This window comes from Malaclemys terrapin, chromosome 11 (assembly GCF_027887155.1).
Source record: "Malaclemys terrapin pileata isolate rMalTer1 chromosome 11, rMalTer1.hap1, whole genome shotgun sequence".
Classification (NCBI taxonomy): Eukaryota; Metazoa; Chordata; order Testudines; family Emydidae; genus Malaclemys; species Malaclemys terrapin.
Window position 1 is genome coordinate 40,441,871 of NC_071515.1, and position 18,429 is coordinate 40,460,299.

At 36.4% G+C, this 18,429-nt stretch overlaps 1 protein-coding gene across 5 annotated transcripts in view; it reads left to right on the top strand.

Annotated features, from left to right (window-relative positions):
• Window positions 1–18,429, top strand: part of LOC128845186 (neurabin-1-like) — a 72,264-nt gene that overhangs the window by 32,482 nt on the left and 21,353 nt on the right. For all 5 annotated transcript variants that reach the window (XM_054043573.1, XM_054043578.1, XM_054043574.1 and 2 more), the window contains exons 12-16: window positions 161–312; window positions 2,662–2,995; window positions 11,573–11,657; window positions 13,740–13,811; window positions 14,272–14,470. In XM_054043573.1, the coding sequence (XP_053899548.1) occupies window positions 161–312; window positions 2,662–2,995; window positions 11,573–11,657; window positions 13,740–13,811; window positions 14,272–14,470 (842 nt within the window). The remainder of the gene's footprint in view (window positions 1–160; window positions 313–2,661; window positions 2,996–11,572; window positions 11,658–13,739; window positions 13,812–14,271; window positions 14,471–18,429) is intronic.

Sequence of the window (18,429 nt, forward strand, 5' to 3'; positions counted from 1 at the left end):
ATTCTCATAATGGTAAACAATTAGCAGATGAGAGAAATTTTGTTTTTACTTTTGAAGATGTATACTGAAAGTAACAGAAAATACTTGACTTTTGCTAAGATTAATTTGTTTGAGAACTTTCCTGGCACAACTTTTTGTAAGTATTTTATGTTTGTTGCAGACTTTGATACTTTTATGGGGGATACTCCAAGATTAGATACTAGTGCCCATAAAGCAAAAGCTCAGCTTGCTCTGAAAGTAAAACGTCAGCCACCTTCTCGATCAAAGCTAAAAGAATCTCTTGGAACTGGACAGCAGAAATCCGTTCTACAGGTACCAATATCTATGTATAATATATATTCAGTACACTGTTTTCATTTATATTCGCCATTTAAAATAACTATCCAAAATTAAGTTCTACTTTGTGACTTCTGACTAGAATCAGTAAATCCACTAAAGAATTATTTACCATTAAGCTAGAAATGTGTAAGCTGTTCAACACACAACTTTGACGTTTCTTAAACTAAACTAGATCAAATCAGCTAAAACTGATGCTCATGCTAGGTTGGGTGAACAATTCCTTCAATGTTCACCCTCTATGCATAACTTTTTAAAAACAGCCTTTGTGAAAAACCAGCCAGGACAGGTTAGGCATTTTAGAATCACTACTCAAAGAATTAAATTTAAGCATCAGAGAGAAATGAAATTATTAAATACATACACCATTCAAAAAACTAAAATAACAGCACTTTGAAAGAATAGAATTATAGAGAATATATGTGCATTGCAGGAAGTACCAAGAAAACAATAATAACAACACGTGTTGGGAGGTGAATGTGAAAAAGACTGTGTGTGAGTGTGCGTGCGCGTGTGCTGGCTGCTGGGGAAGTGTGAGAGACTGTGCGTTGTCTCCTTTAAGCATAGAGGCACTCACCAGAAGGCTCGTTCAGACCACAGCAGCTCTGTCCTGCTCCTGAGCCCTGTCTCCCATTCCCTGCTCTGCAGAGATGGGGTACATGGGTAGGGAGGAGAGGGACACCCTGACATCAGCACCTCCTTCTTCCCCCACTCTGCACAGCGAGCAGGAGGGTCGTGGGAGCAGCTGGCCAGGAGCTCCAAGGCAGAGGGCAGGAGCAACGCAGTTGCAGAGCAGCGGGAGTAGGGGCACCTGAACACATGTCGCCGGATGTGCATGTCTCTGCTAATCAAGTGTGCAGCACTTGGTTGACTCTTTGGCAGCTGCGCAGCTTAAAGGGAACATAGCCGGCTATATATTTTGCTGCCCATGTGTTTCAAGCCAGTTTTGCTCTCCTCTTCTGGAGAAGGAGTTCCTTTTGCCTGATTGTTTACCTCCATTCTGGCTCATAGTATATCCTTTTCTAAAATTATTTGCCTTTCTTTGTCAGTTCCTGTTTATATTGTGTGGGGTTTTTTGTTTTTTTTTCCCCCTTTCAAAAAATAAAAATGTGATTTTGGGCATTGGTGCCATGTTTTCATGAAATGCTTGGCAGTAGTCTTTCTGCATGGGCTGGGAGTGCTTGTGTTCACTAACCCAGACAAACTCGCCCATCAAGGATACAACTCTGTATTGTGGCATATTCGTGTAGTCCTGGTAACTGATGACAACTCCTTTTCTGTGACCTTACATTTCTTATGTGGAAGGTCATTATCCTAGTGGCAGTGACTTAAGCTTGCAAAAGGTGAGCTTTAGGCCATAGGTACTGCTTTACCTTATACCAAGTTGTGCAAAGAGAAGGTGGTGTTAGAGACCCTTCCTGGTTTTTTTTGTTTTTTTTCTGAAGAGAATGTTGGCATTCCACCTTAATGTCCTGTCAACATTCTTTGCATGCTGGCATGTGTATTCTGGTGAAGCCCTTCTCCACACTGTGGATGTCAAAAAGACCAGATTTCAGAAAGGGGGCTTCTTGACTGGGAAAACCGAGAGGGGAAATAGAAAGGAAAGAGACTGGAGTTGTGAGTAGAACATTCTGGCTAAGCCTTGAAGGTTAGGTCAAAAAACGTGATCTTGATGCAGATGATGCGGGGAAGCCCCAGTTAAAGAATTTCAGGAGTGTGTGAAATGGCAGGAGTTGAATGATTTTAGTAGAATTATTTAGTTGGACCCGAGAGGAGCCTAGGAAGATGACACAATTAATGAAATCACCATTTTCAAGAGATAACGAAGGCATATCTGAGGGTTTTACTGGTTCAGATGAAGAGGAAATTTTGGCTTTTGGAACTGTAGAAAGAGGAGAAAGTTGAAAATTCGCTCCAGATGATAACTGCAAATGATTAATAAAATCAGAATTTAGTTACTGATGACTGCTCTCTGTGTTCTGTGATAGTATAATTATCTGTCTGTATGCAGGCCCCTTATCCCAGTATAATCTATGTCCTCAGATCATAAAAGCTTAAGGAATATGGAAAGTCTGTTTTTATTAAAATTAAATGTTGTATTACAATAAAGGTAGTTTATAAGGTCAATCTCCATGTGCATTGAGGAAAAATAAACTCCTGCGTTTTAAACAGAAAACAGTCGACATAATTTCTTTGGCATATTAAGTTTTAAGATTGATTTTTGTAATACTTTATTTTTTTAAAGGCTTTTACTATAAATGTTATGACTGCACAATTGAATACTATATTTACCATAACCTCTTTTATTTTAAAATATATTTATAGGATGAGGATACAGAGGATGCTATCCCCAATAGAGAAATTGGTACAGCATGTCAAGTCAAGTCTTTAGAAGTAACAGAAAAGCTAACTTTATCCCAGTTGAACAATGCAGATCAAAGGATTGAAAAGTTTGAACCAGTGGAAAGCACAGAGAGTTTGTTAGAGTCAAGTCCTTCTGTTTCCACTCACTCTTCTCCAATACACAAACCAAACAATGAAAACAACACGAGTACTACTCACTCTCCTCCTAGTGATGATGTAACTCCCAGTTCTCCTCAAGCATATTCCAAGAATGTCAAGCACAGAGAATCAAAAGGGAAAGGAAGAGAGGCTAAAGGTAAGTCATAAAGGTTTTTTGAAGGTCTTTGGGTCAAAATGCTTTTTTTTTTTTTTTTTTTTTTTTTTATATAATTAGTGTTGAACAGTAGCTATTGCATTCTCTGCCTAGAAAAGGAGAAGCTACTTATTCTAATGTAAAATTTATTCTTGGTGTAAAATTAATTGTATGCTATGAGACTAGTTAAAAATTTTAGCAATGTAGTATTACTGTCATATTCTGGATACCTAGTCCATACCGTAGCAAGGTTAAGAAAGCTTTGCGGATACAGACTAACACAGCTGCTACTCTGAAAAATGGAGATGATGTGGGTTATATTCTTTTGGAACAGGGTTTAGATATAGATGATTGAATAGTGGCAGCCTCTGTGCAGAGGGGGACATTACTTCTTAAAGTCCATATATGTTACATTGCTGTTTAAATGCCAGCATTCCAGTTTCATACCTGGAGCAATGCTGGAGGTGAGTTTCCCTATCTTGATACATCTTGCAGCAACCAAGTGGCTAAAAGCGTCTTATTCAATGTCCCTTTGAAACAAACCATTCAAGACTCATTTTCAGCTAATTTTGCAGTGAATCCAAGATGACTAGTTTGCACAGGCACACATAGCTCAGTGAAGCAAACTATCATCCCAGCATCCAGGGGTTAAATATTAAACACTTCATTTGGTGTTTTGATAAATAACTCTTCCCCTGTTCTTATAGAAAAATAGCTGACACAGTATTTTGTAATGAACAAGACTCTTGATAGAAAGAAAAATGTTAAATTTAATAGAATAAAGAGCTTAAAAATAGTACAGAAAAGAAAATGCTGATAACAGTAATTACACAAGTAATACTGCAGCCTCTAGCATTCAGAACCTGATGCTTGGTAACAAAAGACACAGGCTAGATTGCTCTGAAATTGCTAAATATAAGCTGCTGAAAATTTCAGAAAATAAATTAAAATGGTACTCTGACTTCAGTTCATGTCAGGCTTTGGGTTCACAACATGAGCATGAAGTTAGATGACAAAATCTCAGTGTTAGACACCTAGGGTACGGCTCTGTTTACTGTTTGCTTGATACAACTCCTTTTTTATGGAGACTGGACTTTCTTATTCATGATATGAACAATATGTATCATGCTAATACTTAAAACTATGAAAAATAGTGTTCTACAAATATTAATTGAACCCTCACAGCATTATTAGATTGATTATATCTCCATTTTTTTCAAAAGGAGAAACTGAGGCAGAATTTGTCTTGCCAAGGCCTGAGAGTCTGTATCAGTCATGGATTTCTAGCACGAAGTCCTGTGTTCAGTCTCCTTAGACCATGTCTCTCCCTTTGAAATATTTTCAAGTATATATCCAAACATTGGTTTGCATGAAGTTTATCACAGTATTTCAAGTTTTAAAATAACAGACTAGCCTAGCCAAAGTACCTTGATAGGCTTCTCATGCTAAAAGATCCAAAAGCACTTTAGAAATCATGTACATACAGCACCGCTGAAAAATAGCAAGCTCCCTGCTAGGGTGGGCATTTGCAGTCAGACAGCATGCTGTATATTAATGAAGTAGGGAAGGGGGAAGTTCATAGATTCCAAGGCCAGAAAGGACCACTGTGATAATCTAATGTGACCTCCTGTATCGTACAGGCCACAGAAGTTCCCTGAAATAATTCCTATTTGAATTAGAGTACATATTTTAGAAAAACTTATCATCTGTACACGTACTACAAGTTTAGCTCATCATTTCCTTGGGCCATGACCTTAGACTTATTCATTTAGCTGATGTCAATTAACTCCTGCAAAGTTTCAGCAATGACCTGACCTTTTCCAAAGGTGAGCTGAATGTTCAAGCAAAATAGCAGGTTGTGAACATTCTGGCGAGTTACTGTATTAGGGCTTTCATATTTTAGGATGCAAAGAATGTGAGAAGGCTGATCAGATTATAATCATGCTGCTCACTAATAGTCATAATTCAAGAAAAGTATATGGTCTTTTTCTCATAGAGTAATTGAAAAAGGAACCAGATTAAATATTTTGTAAGGCAAATATTTCCTTCACCAGTTAACAAGCTGTGTTAAGGCAGATAATGATTGCACTCTATTGCAATGGACAATATCATTTTTAGATCCTCAGCCAACAGCAGCTGTTTTGTAATCTACTGATTCAGCATATCTCTGGAGTGCTAGCACTGAAGTGGTCTGTACACTTGACTGTACAACAATTGTCTTGTCATAGCGTATACATAAGGTGCAAATGATTTTGTTTTCTTCTGCACTGAACCATAAGCAGGTATTGTCACAGAGTACGGAAATTTCCCTTGGTGACCCGAGGAAGTGTTTCAAGAGCTTGTCTTAAAACTGGTGGAGTTGTAGAGTTTAACGCCGTACATCAAAGATGATAGATTACTAATACTGCACGTTTATTCTCTGGACAAAATGACATTAAATGGTACTTCAGTGGGCTGGATTCTAACTATCTAATGAAATTTAATGCCTACCAATTATATTTAATGGTGGAGGAACAATCTTTTCTACCTCCTATCCCAGCCATACAGCTTGTATCAGTTGGTCTGTTTATTTTTTAAACAGTTGCACTGCTCTTTCACATTTTGGAAAATGTTACCTTTCTTTATAAAATTCTCTTGGAGGAATAAATGTCTGTTTTTAAACTTTTTTGTTGCAAAATAACCTGATTTAAAGTGCCATAAAGGAAACTAAGTCATGAGATGAGAAGTAAAGTTCTGTCATTGACTGGAAATTGTTGAAGTGAAAGGATAGAAAATAAGAGGTAGGAATAAATATACAGTGTTCAACATGGAATTAGATTCCTAGTATGATGCACCTAGGAAGTATTTAATGTATTATCTGGAAGAGGATGAACAGTGAAGTGGAAAAATTTGCCAGTAACATTTTCTAAATTACTCCGAGTAATTTAAGATCTAAAAAACGTGAGGCAACTGTGTAACATGGAGGCAGATAAGTGCATGGTAAGTGTGCCTAGAATGAAAAAATTTACTCACCTACTAAAAGAAAGGAAATTAGCAATCTCTCCACTAATCCTCGGTTGACCGTATTGTACCTTCCTCTATATACAGGCCTTGGGGTGGCTGTAATATTTTCAGGGTGATATTTGTTCTGTCTGCCTTCCAGAAGCTATTCCAAATCATAAAAACATTACTTAATAACTTTCTATTTTAACACATTTATTAAAAAAAAAAGTAATTTTACGCATTGCCATAAAAGCTTAATATTTTAATGAAAAACATGTATTTTGCTTTCCACTGAGTGGGCCAAATTGGCTGAGAGATTCCTAGAATAAAGAAAATTAGCAGATAAGTAATTTTTCGATTCTTGATAATTTTTCCACTATTCCTCCCTGATAGACAAGTAGTGAGCAGTGGAAAATAAATGAGGGGGGGAAATAAATGAGGTAAGGACAGATAGCCCTGATTGAAGCCTTTGAAATATCTACTTAAGGACTGTTGACTGAAACACCCTCGTGTCGATGCTTGAAGATCCATTTTGTAACATTTAGTGAATGTGATTTGAAAATCAGGTTGTTGCTTACCATATCATATCCACTGAAGCCAATACTTTTTTTGCAAGAGGTTTTCATTAACCTTGTGATATGGGCCCTGATCCTCTCAGGAAATGGGGTAGACACATATTTCAGCAATATAATATATCCTCTTGCTTACAGGAGTTTTTAATGACTGCTTTCCTTCATGCTTTGAGTAATATTAAATGAATAGGGACATAGTTTCTTATATTCATTGCTTAGAGAGAGAGCAAGATTCATCCAGCTTGTACCATGCTTTTTTTCTGTTGGGCTGTATTAGAACAAAATGAAAGTAGTACAGTGTCTTGGGAAGTACGGAGTGGAGTGTTCATTTTGAAGTTTAATCAGAAGCTGTTCTAAGAGCTACTTTGCCTCATGAAAATATGGTACAGTTCTTCTACAGAGAATGCAGCGGTTTCAGACATCCACCCAGCGGATGTAGTTGCCAATAAGAAATGCATTTAATTGTTAAAATAAATGGATCCAATAAATTGAGAGGTTCAAAGGAAGTAAACATAAGGGTTTACAATACTATAGGGAGATCCCAAGTGGAAAAGATGGGCTGATGCAGAGGTTTTGTCAATTGAACTGCTCTTAAATTTGATAACATGGGGGATAGTAAGCCAAAGAAAAGTGGTAGTCTGAGTTGAAGACCCTTCCTAGGGTGAAAAGCTGGATCCTACTGAGTTGTACATCAGGACTGTGCATAGACCATCCTGAAGAAACTGTAAAATTGCTGGAATTTTCAGCTTCTTGGAATCAATACTTCTGTCTTTGTTCCAGTTTAAAAAATGGAATTCTGGTTCAGTTCCTTGCACTCCATATTCTTTATGAAAATATGCTTATGATATGAATATGATATAACTGAGATCTACTTTATGCTAGATGGGTCTTGTATCCTTGGAAAGGCGATGATTTACTGAATCATAGAACTGGAAGGAACCTTGAGAGGTCATCTAGTCCAGTCACTTGCACTCAAGGCAGGACTAAGTATTATCTAGACCATCCCTGAAAGGTGTTTGTCCAACCTGCTCTTAAAAATCCCCAATGATGGAGATTCCACCACCTCCCTAGGCAATTTATTCCAGTGCTTAACCACTCTGAGGAGTTAGGAAGTTTTTCCTAATGTCCAACCTAAACCGCCCTTGCTACAATTTAAGCCCATTGCTTCTTTCCTGTCCTCAGAGGTTAAGAACAATTTTTCTCCCTCCTCCTTGTAACAGCCTTTTATGTACTTGAAAACTGTTATCACGTCCCCTCTGTCTTCTCTTCTCCAAACTAAACAAACCCAGTTTTTCAATCTTCCCTCGTAGGTCATGTTTTCTAGACCTTTCATCATTTTTGTTGCTCTTCTCTGGACTTTCCCCAATTTGTCCACATCTTTTTTGAAATGTGGCTCCCAGAACTGGACATAATACTCAGTTGAGGCCTAATCAGAGTGGAGTAGAGTGGAAGAATTACTTCTTGTATCTTGCTTAGAGTACTCCTACTAATACATCCCAGAATGATGTTTGCGCCTTTTTTTTTTTTGGGGTGCAACAGTGTTACATTGTTGACTCATATTTAGCTTGTGATCCACTGTGACCCCCCCAGATCCCTTTCTGCAGTACTCCTTCCTAGGCAGTCATTTCCCATTTTGTATGTGTGCAACTGATTGTTCCTTCCTAAGTGGAGTACTTTGCATTTGTCCTTATTGAATTTCCCCAGTTTGTCCAGATCATTTTGAATTTTAATCCTATCTTTCAAAGCACTTGCAAGTCCTCCCGGCTTGGTATTATCGGCAAACCAAAGCACGTGAACAGTAAAGTAGCAAATTTTGCAGGTGATACAGTTACTTAGGTTAGTCAAGACAAGAGGAAGACTGAGGAATTTCAGAGGACTGACAATGCTATCTGAATGGAGAGCATGATGGCAAATAAAATTAACTATTGACAAATGTAAGGTAATTGGAAAGAATAATTACAACTATTCATACTCAGTGGGTTCTAAATTTAACTCTAACCACTCAAGAGAAATACCTGTGTGTCATTGTGGACATCCAGCCCAATGACAATCTCTACTCAATGCACAGTGATCAAAAAAGCTAACAAAATTTTAGGATACTTGAAGAATTGAGTAGACTTATAATGGCATTTAATATTTTCAGTATAAGTCAGTTGTGAAGTCTCACTGTAATTCTGTGTTTAGTTCTGCTCATTCCATATCAGAAAAGATATATTGCAGAAATAAAAGGGGCTCAGAGAAAGGTGACAAATGATTACAGGCATGGAAAAACTTCCATATGGGGAGACACTGGGGCTCTTTATTTTAGAGAAGACGAAAATAAGAGAGAACATGATAGAACTTTGCAAAACCATTAATAGTATAGGGAAAATAAATAGAGCACTCCTATGCACCTATTACAAGGTACAAGAACAAAGGGTCAGTCAATGAAACTGAAAGGCAGAAAATTTGAAATTGATAAAAGAAAATACCTTTTTAACAATCCATAATGAACCTGTGGAACTTATTGCTATAAGATGTCACCGAGGTGAGGAGTTTAGGGGATTAAAAAAAAATCAAATGCTTATTTGGGAAATGGGAATATCCACAGTTTCATTAGCTAGGCTTTAAATATTTTTTAGAGGGAGTGTAAATCCTCATAGTTCAAGGCATAAGCCAACAACTGATAGGATTTTATGACAAAATTTCCCATATGAGCTACAACTATGGTTGTAGTTGTCTGCACCTTTTCCTTTAGCCTCTTGTATTAGCTACTGTCATAGGCAGGGTACTGTACTGAATGAACCACTGATCTGTTTTAGTGTGGCAGTTCCAATGTACTAGTTAGTTAAATCAATGGCAGAACAACTTTTCAGGCTCTGACTTAGAGGGTTACCCTTATTAAACCTAAATATTTCATACATTTACAAAAAAAAAGGCTTACAGTTAAGTGAATTTCCTTACAAACGTTAAATCAGTCCACTCTGTTTTGTATTAAAGCAATTTGAGTTGCTGATTTTAATCATTTAAATCAGCAATCAGGAAACCTCGATTTAAACCATTGATTTTAATCATGATTTGAATTTATAGTTTTTAGCTATTTTCGTAAAGAAAGGTTGAGTGTCATTGGATGGTAATCATTAAAACATGTTGATTTCAGTGGATTAAATACGGTCTTTATACTACATTTGGTGCTTCTTTTTGCTAAGCAGGAGGACGCACTATATATGCATTTATTTAAGCAATTATATAGTTACATTTACATTTATTCAGACTCATAAATTTTATATTAAAATATAAAATTAAATTTTATGCTAGAAAATGGTGACAGCATTTCTTAATTACTAAATTAATTTTTTTACTTGTGATTTGTGTCAAGTTCTACTTGGGTGAAAATTCAATTAAAAATGAACAAGAACAAAATTTTTTATTAAATAAAATGCTTTCAGTGTCCTGGGAAGCAAAAGAGAAAAGTTTTTATCAAAACATCTTTTGCATTTAAAAACTGATCAAACACAGGAATTATTATCTGTATTTAGTGAATTGAGCTGATTATTTCTGGTCACTGGGTCCTTCAAGATTTTAGAACTAGTCGGTCTCCTCTTCACACCTAGTTTTTATGAACTAGTCATTGAACTGAGTTAGTTGAGTAAACTGACATGAAGAAAATACTCTGTGCATCTGCAAAAGAGACTACTGCTATCAAAAGCTGGTTTAGCACTTCAGCAAACTCTGGTTCCAGATACTTAGCCAATGACTTCTATCAGTTTAGTGGTTTGACTTTCATTAACATTTGGCAGCAAATATGTACTACTCTATTATTTTTGTATTTAATTTAAATTATTTTAATAGATTAGCAATTTCAAATTTAAAATGTTTAGTTTAAAAAAGTAAATCTTTATTTAATTTTTTAAAAATCAATTTTTTAAATTATTAATGATTTTTTATCTATTCTAACATAAAAGTAATAGTATCGTAAATTTAGACAACATTGACCCAACAAAATACCCATCTCCTTGCCATTAGTTCACCAATGACGTTGAATCACACCCCCATACCAATTCTTTTGCTAGTGTGCTCACTTTCAATTAAAATATTTTCCAAACGGCTTTATTATATTATTTGCTGCTTTTAATACCTAGTACAGCTTATTTTCTCTCTGTGTGTATTAGCTTAGGTGTGTGACAGATAATGTGAATTGAGAACTTATATTTTGGCCATTCTGAAGCCATTTTCTCTTTGTACCTCCTTTTAAAGTAAGACTTGAGCAAAACAAATTTAAGATGACAGAGTTTATCATTTGGAGGAGCTAAAATATGCTACTTACCAAAAACAATGTTACTGACAAATGGCAGTATAGCAGAACCAGAATGAAAGGAAAACAGAAGGAAAATCTCTTGTCGGTATATCTATATGCTAATTAGTAAAATTAGGGTGTAAAATATCTCCTTTCTTTATGGCTAACCTAAAGGGTTAATATTTACCCAACAATTTGGGTGCTTACAGACTTGTGTAGTTTTGATAATCAGAAAGACCTGATTGAAAACTCCTAAGGAAAGGACACAGATGAGTATAGCTTGAGAAAATGGAATACAGACTGAAGGAATGGTGAGGCAACCTTAACTTTAGATTTTCCTGGACTCTGTGGGTATAAAACTTAAGTTTTCATTAACAGTTTTTTTTGAGAGAATACATAACAAAATGTAATTTTTTTAAGCCATTCTTGTATCAAAACAAGGTGGCAGGAATTTAAGGATTTTACATCAAGTAAAATTATTGTACAAGATGCAATTGCTTTTTTTTTTTTTTTTTTTTTTTTTTAAATGGGAAGTTGAAAGATCTATCCACTTCATGCAGTTAACACTAGTTTTCCACTCCTGTAGCTGTACAGTGGATGTGAATTAATTACTGTGAACTTATGCTTTGAATTTCTTTTTAAATTTTGTTGTTGTTGGGAACGGCATGCATCTTAACAAATACACTCAAAGCTTACACATAGCTTTAGTAAGTTTACAGAATATTTATTTATTTTTCTTTTTTCACATAGATGACAAGAGAAATGAAGACAAGACAGGAGAAACAAATGATGTTGCGTCATCAGGAAAGGCCAAAAGGAGATTTCCAGATTTTGGGTAAGAGACTATTATGAGTTGGTGGAGGCTTTAAATATTACTTATGCTAAGTTACCATCTTCTTTAAATATTGTAAAACATACTTTTCCTGTGCATTTGTGATACTCTTTCTCCCACTCCTCCCCTGCCCCCAAGGTCCGATATCTAGATTCCTAAATTCCTTTAGCTAGCAGTCTACTACGAGGTCCTGTAATTAGAATGAGCACACTTTAAATTCTTTAATGAGGATCCATTGGAGAGCAAGTCTGGTGCCAGCAGCTGCGGTAATTCCAGCTCCAATAGCATATATTAATACCCACTTGGTCCTTGTCCACTTTCGCTCTCGTGCTTGGCATGGTAGAATTACCAAAACAAAATGTGTAAACACATACATAGTTTGTGGGACAGTGTACTTATAATATAATTGTGTTATGTGTATTATGGAGGTGCCAGCTGCAGCTCCATAATACATACACACAAAATTATGTTTTGCACTTAAAACAGACACTTTTTCTCCTGAATGATCTTAGTATCTCAATAATGCATCCTCTTCAAATGTTTGAAATATTTTTTAGGATTAGTGATCACTTTTTGCCACTAATCTTCGTAAGTTAAAGTTCCTCCTTTAAGCAGAGGTTGGAGAGTGGTTTGTCAGAGAATTCCTCAAAGAATTGCCTTCTTTCAAAACAGCCACCATCTTATTGTGTGCAGTAGTGTTGTAGCAGTATAACTGAAGAAGAGCTTGAAAGCTTGTCTCTTTCACCAACAGAAGTTGGTCCATTAAAAGATTTTACCTCACTCACCATGTCTCTCTAATTTTATTATGATTATTATTAATGGAACTGAAGCCATGAACTGCCCTTAGCAAATATGGCCATTGTCTCTATTTACTTTATTACCCCCAGGATATGAGGTTAGCAAATGTTTTTAAAAAAAATAAATTTAATCTAAAATTAGACTAAACACTAAAATGCCTTAACCATAAGATTGTTGCATTGCAACACTACAGGGCAGAGTTATGCTTACTTGGGTGCTTTAATTGTTTGTTTTCGTATCTTACCATGTTCAGAATGTAACCTTTTTGCTGGAGCCAGGAGCCCAGTATTTTCTGTTTCTCTGCTTGGTTCTACCTATTTTGCAGGTGCCTATTTTGCCCTACCTTTCCTCACATGGATGGGATTAGATTATAATGCATGCTCACTACACTGTTCCACAGAGGCAGGCAGCAGGGTATCAGGGAGTCAAATCTGCAGTCCAGTTTAAGGCTGGGAAGAGAGGGTCAGGGGAGAATCAAAAGTATAGATTAAGATGTTGGCTTGCTGGGAGGATGGTGCAACAGCTGAGATTTGGGGAGATGGGGGAGAACAGCTGACAAAGCCAGCTATATAAGCTTCCCCCTTTCCATGGTACTTTGGAGGGCAACGCAGCCAAGCCACCTATCCAGCATAGCAGGAACCTGAGGATGGAGTCAGACTGACTGGAGAGCATAGCAAAAGAAAACCCCCCACCCCTGTCCTTTAAAATGCCACTTGATGTGAAATTTGTTTCAAGTTTGGGTCATTAAATATATGGACATAGAGTAAATGTTGCTGTGGAACGTAGGGGTTGCTCACATGGAATTTGGTACCATTGTGAAATGAGTACACAGGCCCTGAGTCCAACATTTTTTTTTTTTTTCCCTTTAACTGGTTTTCTCTCTGTTGACCTCCTCTATCTCCCAATGGTAAACGTATCAGTACTGGTGTTTTTATCCATTATATAGTAAACTGCTTGGGGTGGGGACCTGGTATCTATTTATTTCTTTAGCATATACACTTTATAGGAGTGTAATTATTAAATTAAATCTTTTCCTTCCTTCTTGCGTGTCTTCGCCTGTACGTAGTAATGCACCTTAAATCACATGAAAGATTTTCTGCAAAATTGGGCTCCACTGTGTATAGTATTTTTTAAATTACTTTTATGAATGTGTTATGAATTAAATTTGTATTAATACCTAACAAATATTTAACTCCTTTTGATATAAAGCATTAAATTGTAGTAATTGTATTTAAAAAAATGATTGTTGGTTTTGTTTTGTTTTGTTTTGTTTTTGTTTTTTTCCAGAGGTTTACGGAAATCTGGTGGTAAAGGCAAGAAACAAGAGAAGGAAAATCCAAGGAGCTCTCTGGATAGCCGGTATTTTTTATAAATATATATTGTATTCTTGAAAATAATTAACTACCATTACTGTTATTCTTAAGGCTCAAGTACATGTTAGTATAAGAGCAATTAAATATCGCATAAATCAGTACATTGATGGGAAGATGGGATTCTATGCTTATGAAATAAGGAAAATAGTTTTACATGTTAGTTACTCATATTATGAAACAAATTCTATTCAGCTTGCAAGCAAAAATTATATTGTAATGTAGCAAGAAAAGCCACCTCGGGAGTAATTCTCAGTAGTCCCAGGATACTGGTTTGAAAGTGTTAAGCCATCTTGAATGTTTTTAAAGCTGTTAAATAACTCTCAGCAATTATTTTTATATTAACCTTCTAAGATACATACATTTTGATTAATATGCCATTTAGACAATTATTAAAGACATACAGCAGGTTATTGCAAGACAATTATCATTCCATTTATTTATTTCAGAGGCTCCCGAGAGTTATTGGAAGACTCTGGCAACAATCAATCTGCATCAGATTCAGACTCTCCTGTTCCTACTTGCATACCTTTCTCTTGGTTTGGGGACAGTCACAAAGAGCCTCAGGTTTCCAGTAGCAGCCTAACCTTTTCTCAGAGTGGACAGGCCACTGTATTCGAACAGGGTCAAGAGAAAAACAGAAGCAAGGTAAACGTACACAAATAAGCTATATTTTGAACATTTGGGTTTGATATGGTTTTACTCATTCAGGGTCCAAGTTCTAAGTATTTAGGATCTTGAAAACTAATACTTACTCTAAGTGTTTTCAGATAGTAAGAGAAATGATTACAAGATTCTGTAAGTAATTGAGAGCCAACATTTGAGTTTGTATAAAATAAGCATGTGGTGAGAATTATCCTCCAAATTCTAAACACCTTACTTTATATTTTGCCAAGGAATTAAATAGGTCCTGCTCAGGAACAATGTATTTTGTTTTGTGTTCCTTCAGCTGGTTATGCACAAGTTAACAGTTCCTTAAACTGTGCATATTTTTGATGGTCACCTAATTTTATGCAGAAGAAAAGGAAGGAAAATAAAATGGTGCCTGTTGACTTCAGCATTCATAAAGGGCTGGGGTGGCAGAGCAGAGGAAACAATATATGCCAGAAGGAAAAATAAAATAAATTTTACTTTCAAGTACAGAAAGTAAAACTTGAAAATGGGTAAACTTTTTTCAAGTGCTTATTTTGAAAATGGGAGCTAAGCTCCTAAGTCACTTAGGTGCTTTTGAAAAATTCACCCAGTGTCTGTTAAATACCTTGAACTGGGGTTCTCAATTTGGGGTTGCAAACAGGTGTAGGGAATTGTGACCACCTTGCCCTTCCCACATTGCTAAATTGGGGAGAGGGGAGGGAAAATGCTGTCTTAAATCATTGACAGTGCTATTTTGAAAGTTTCTACTGAGTAATTCTACTAATGATTTGAGTTTTAAAAAAAAAAAGCTTTTCGTACATTCTGTAAAAAATGACACTACATAATTAAAATTACTACTATCAAGTTTCCGTCTTGACAGTCTGAACTATTTGGGTAAGGGTATTGTTAGGCTTAGGGGAAGAAGTAACTGAAATTTACTAAAAATTCTGATAATGTTCCCATTAAATACTTTTCATTTGGCTATATTTAAAGTCTAAAGTGAATGTAATTTCCATAAAACACTGGTTGTTGTCTAAACACATTTAAAAATAGATACACAAATAATACTAATCACTAAATTCCATTTTTAATTTACCTGTTTATCTGTTATCTTTATTCCTGTGTTCCCTTTGGATTTTTTCTTGTCTGAGACTATAAACTACTAAAATATCAAACTTCCACAAAATTCAGTTTTAATTCCTACAACTGATTTTTTTGTCTTCGGTCCTCTACAGTGGGCTTTCACATTCTCCTTTTTAACACTTAATCTAGGGCATATGGAACATATAGAACAGAGTTTTTCTATACTATAGTATAGGGAAGCCACTGATCAATGTGTGGAGTTTGCTGATAACATAGTGCTGGCTCTCCTTGTCTAGTTGCTAATTACATGAAAATATAATTAAAATACGTTAAAAACTGGTCTGATGTTTTTCATGTAAGGAATTGCAGTAGTTGTCACAGGACTCAGTTAAGGGGTCTGCATACTTATAAGTGGGAGGGGAAGTGGTCTGTGAGTTTATAAGTAGGATGGAAAGTATTCTATTGCAAGATCTCTCTCTCTCTCTCTCTCTCTCTCTCTCGTATAAACATCTGGTCCTTATCATGAAAAGTTTGAGAATCCCTAAAGTGGAACATGTTGGCCTTTTAGTTTAAAGAATGTTGTGCAGTTTTGGGGTTTTTTTTTTTTTTTTGGTTTTGTTTGTGGAACTTGTGTATCTTTGTTCTTCTCCAACCATTATTGTATCTGTGTAGTAGGAGCCATAATATCTCCCTTCCTCCCCTACCCCCAGGGATGCTCCTTCAAAGGGCTTTGGGGTCACCAGGCCCTCTGTTAGAGTGAGTGTATGTATCCTGGTGAATATTAGGTTATTCTTAATGTATAACTTATAAGGGATTTACAATTGATATCTCTTTATGATATTGCAAGAAATGATAGAATTTGCCTAAAGTGTTTGGGTACCAGCAGTTCAGCATTTCATGAACCATTTGAGGCATGATAAACCTGAGGTTCTCTCTATGTAACCCTTCCCCCTGGAGGAATAGTTTTATTGATAGGTGGCAGAAAGCCCAGTGCTGTGATGTGCCAGCACATGCCCCACTTAAAGCATGCTCAGGTAGAGGATGCTGAGCCTGTTCTCCCCTGTATTGACTTCAGTTTCTGTGCGTCTGGGGATATCTTATCTCTCTCCCTCCAAACCCCCAACTGATTCATCCCGTTCATTGTCACCTTCAACATTCCAATAGATTGTGTCCCACCGCCAAGTGATTCCACTTCCCATTCCCTTCTCTCAGACCTCAGTCTTGATGGTTGCTCTTGGCTCTTTTCTTGGCTTAGGAGACAGTTTTTTCTGCCTGGAGGGCACAGCAGTCTTTAGCTAGTCGTTAGGCTATGCTGTAGAGGCCCCTAGTGGTGGAAATGGACACCAATTATTTAACTGTTACCTGTGTACTGACTGGCCCTAAATCCACACTCAGTGGGATACCAAATATTGTAACCGTCCCACCAAGATCAGCTTTGTGGTCTCTTCTTCTGGCTTAGTGGAACTACTGACACAGGCAGTTAGTAATCAAATTGTATTAACTGAATTACAAATAGTAAGGTTTTGGACAAATAAACCTAATTTTAGAAGAAAATGAAATTAAGATAGAGATGTAGCTGAGTTGTGTACCCAGTAATGCACACTGTCATTTAAGTAACACAAAAAATGGACAAATTTCCTATTTCAGCTTTTCCAGGGGAATAATATTGTTGAAGTTGAGGTTGGTTGTGTAATATTTATTACTTATTGGTGGTAATTTTAAGCCATTGTGGAGAATATTTTACAGCCATTGTGAAAATATACTGTTTAAAAGAAATAGTGGAATGTAGAAACCCTGAAAGTATGGTAAGAACTATTTCTGATTATTCTCTTGTGTGAGAATTTGTAAATGTAGCATTTAATCTTTTGATAGTGTATATAACTACTCTAGCGTTAGGATTTTATTTCACTAATGTACAGAATTACAATTTACCGTGTAATAGCAATTTTTCTAAATTGAAGAGATGTTAATGTTTGTGAAAGGTGATCACTTTGGAGACTTAAGTATTGTATTCTCAGGCATAGCAAGGGCATCAGTAGTACAAACTTTCCTACACTGTCCTGCCAACATGCTTCAACTGTCTGTTCAGTAGTTTGCCCTTTGAGATTGACAAGTTACTCAGTGTTGTTCTTCCTAATACTACTTTACTTACAGTCCTTTCCTGTGGTAGAGCCCAGGGTGTGTATCTACCATTCACATAGGTCATTTTTTTTAGATAATAATTAACTTCTATAATGTTTGCTGTAACTTAGATATTTTTGCACTGCCTCCTAAGCTTCTAGCCAGGCACAAAAAAATTCCACACATTACCAAACAATACTGTATTGCTATGAAAAACATTGTAGTGTCATATATTTATAATCATCTTACTAAATTCCTTAATCTTTATGGAACAAAGGTGAAATGAGATCATTTACACCACTCCAGAGTTCTTGCAGAATTTTTTTTTTCCCCTGAGCACTTATGCAGGAAGGATAGTTCTCCTAGTGAGGTGTAAACTTTTGGTGACATTCATTGTTTACTTAGAATTTTCCTCCTCTTTCCTGTGAACAGATTGATAGTCATGTTAAGCATTTGCAGGCAGTCATAGAATATCAGGGTTGGAAGGGACCTCAGGAGGTCATCTAGTCCAACCCCCTGCTCAAAGCAGGACCAATCCCCAACTAAATCATCCCAGCCAGGGCTTTGTCAAGCCTGACCTTAAAAACCTCTAAGGAAGGCGATTCCACCACCTCCCCAGGTAACCCATTCCAGTGCTTCACCACCCTCCTAGTGAAAAAGTTTTTCCTAATATCCAACCTAAACCTCCCCCACTGCAACTTGAGACCATTACTCCTTGTTCTGTCATCTGCCACCCCTGAGAACAGTCAAGATCCATCCTCTTTGGAACC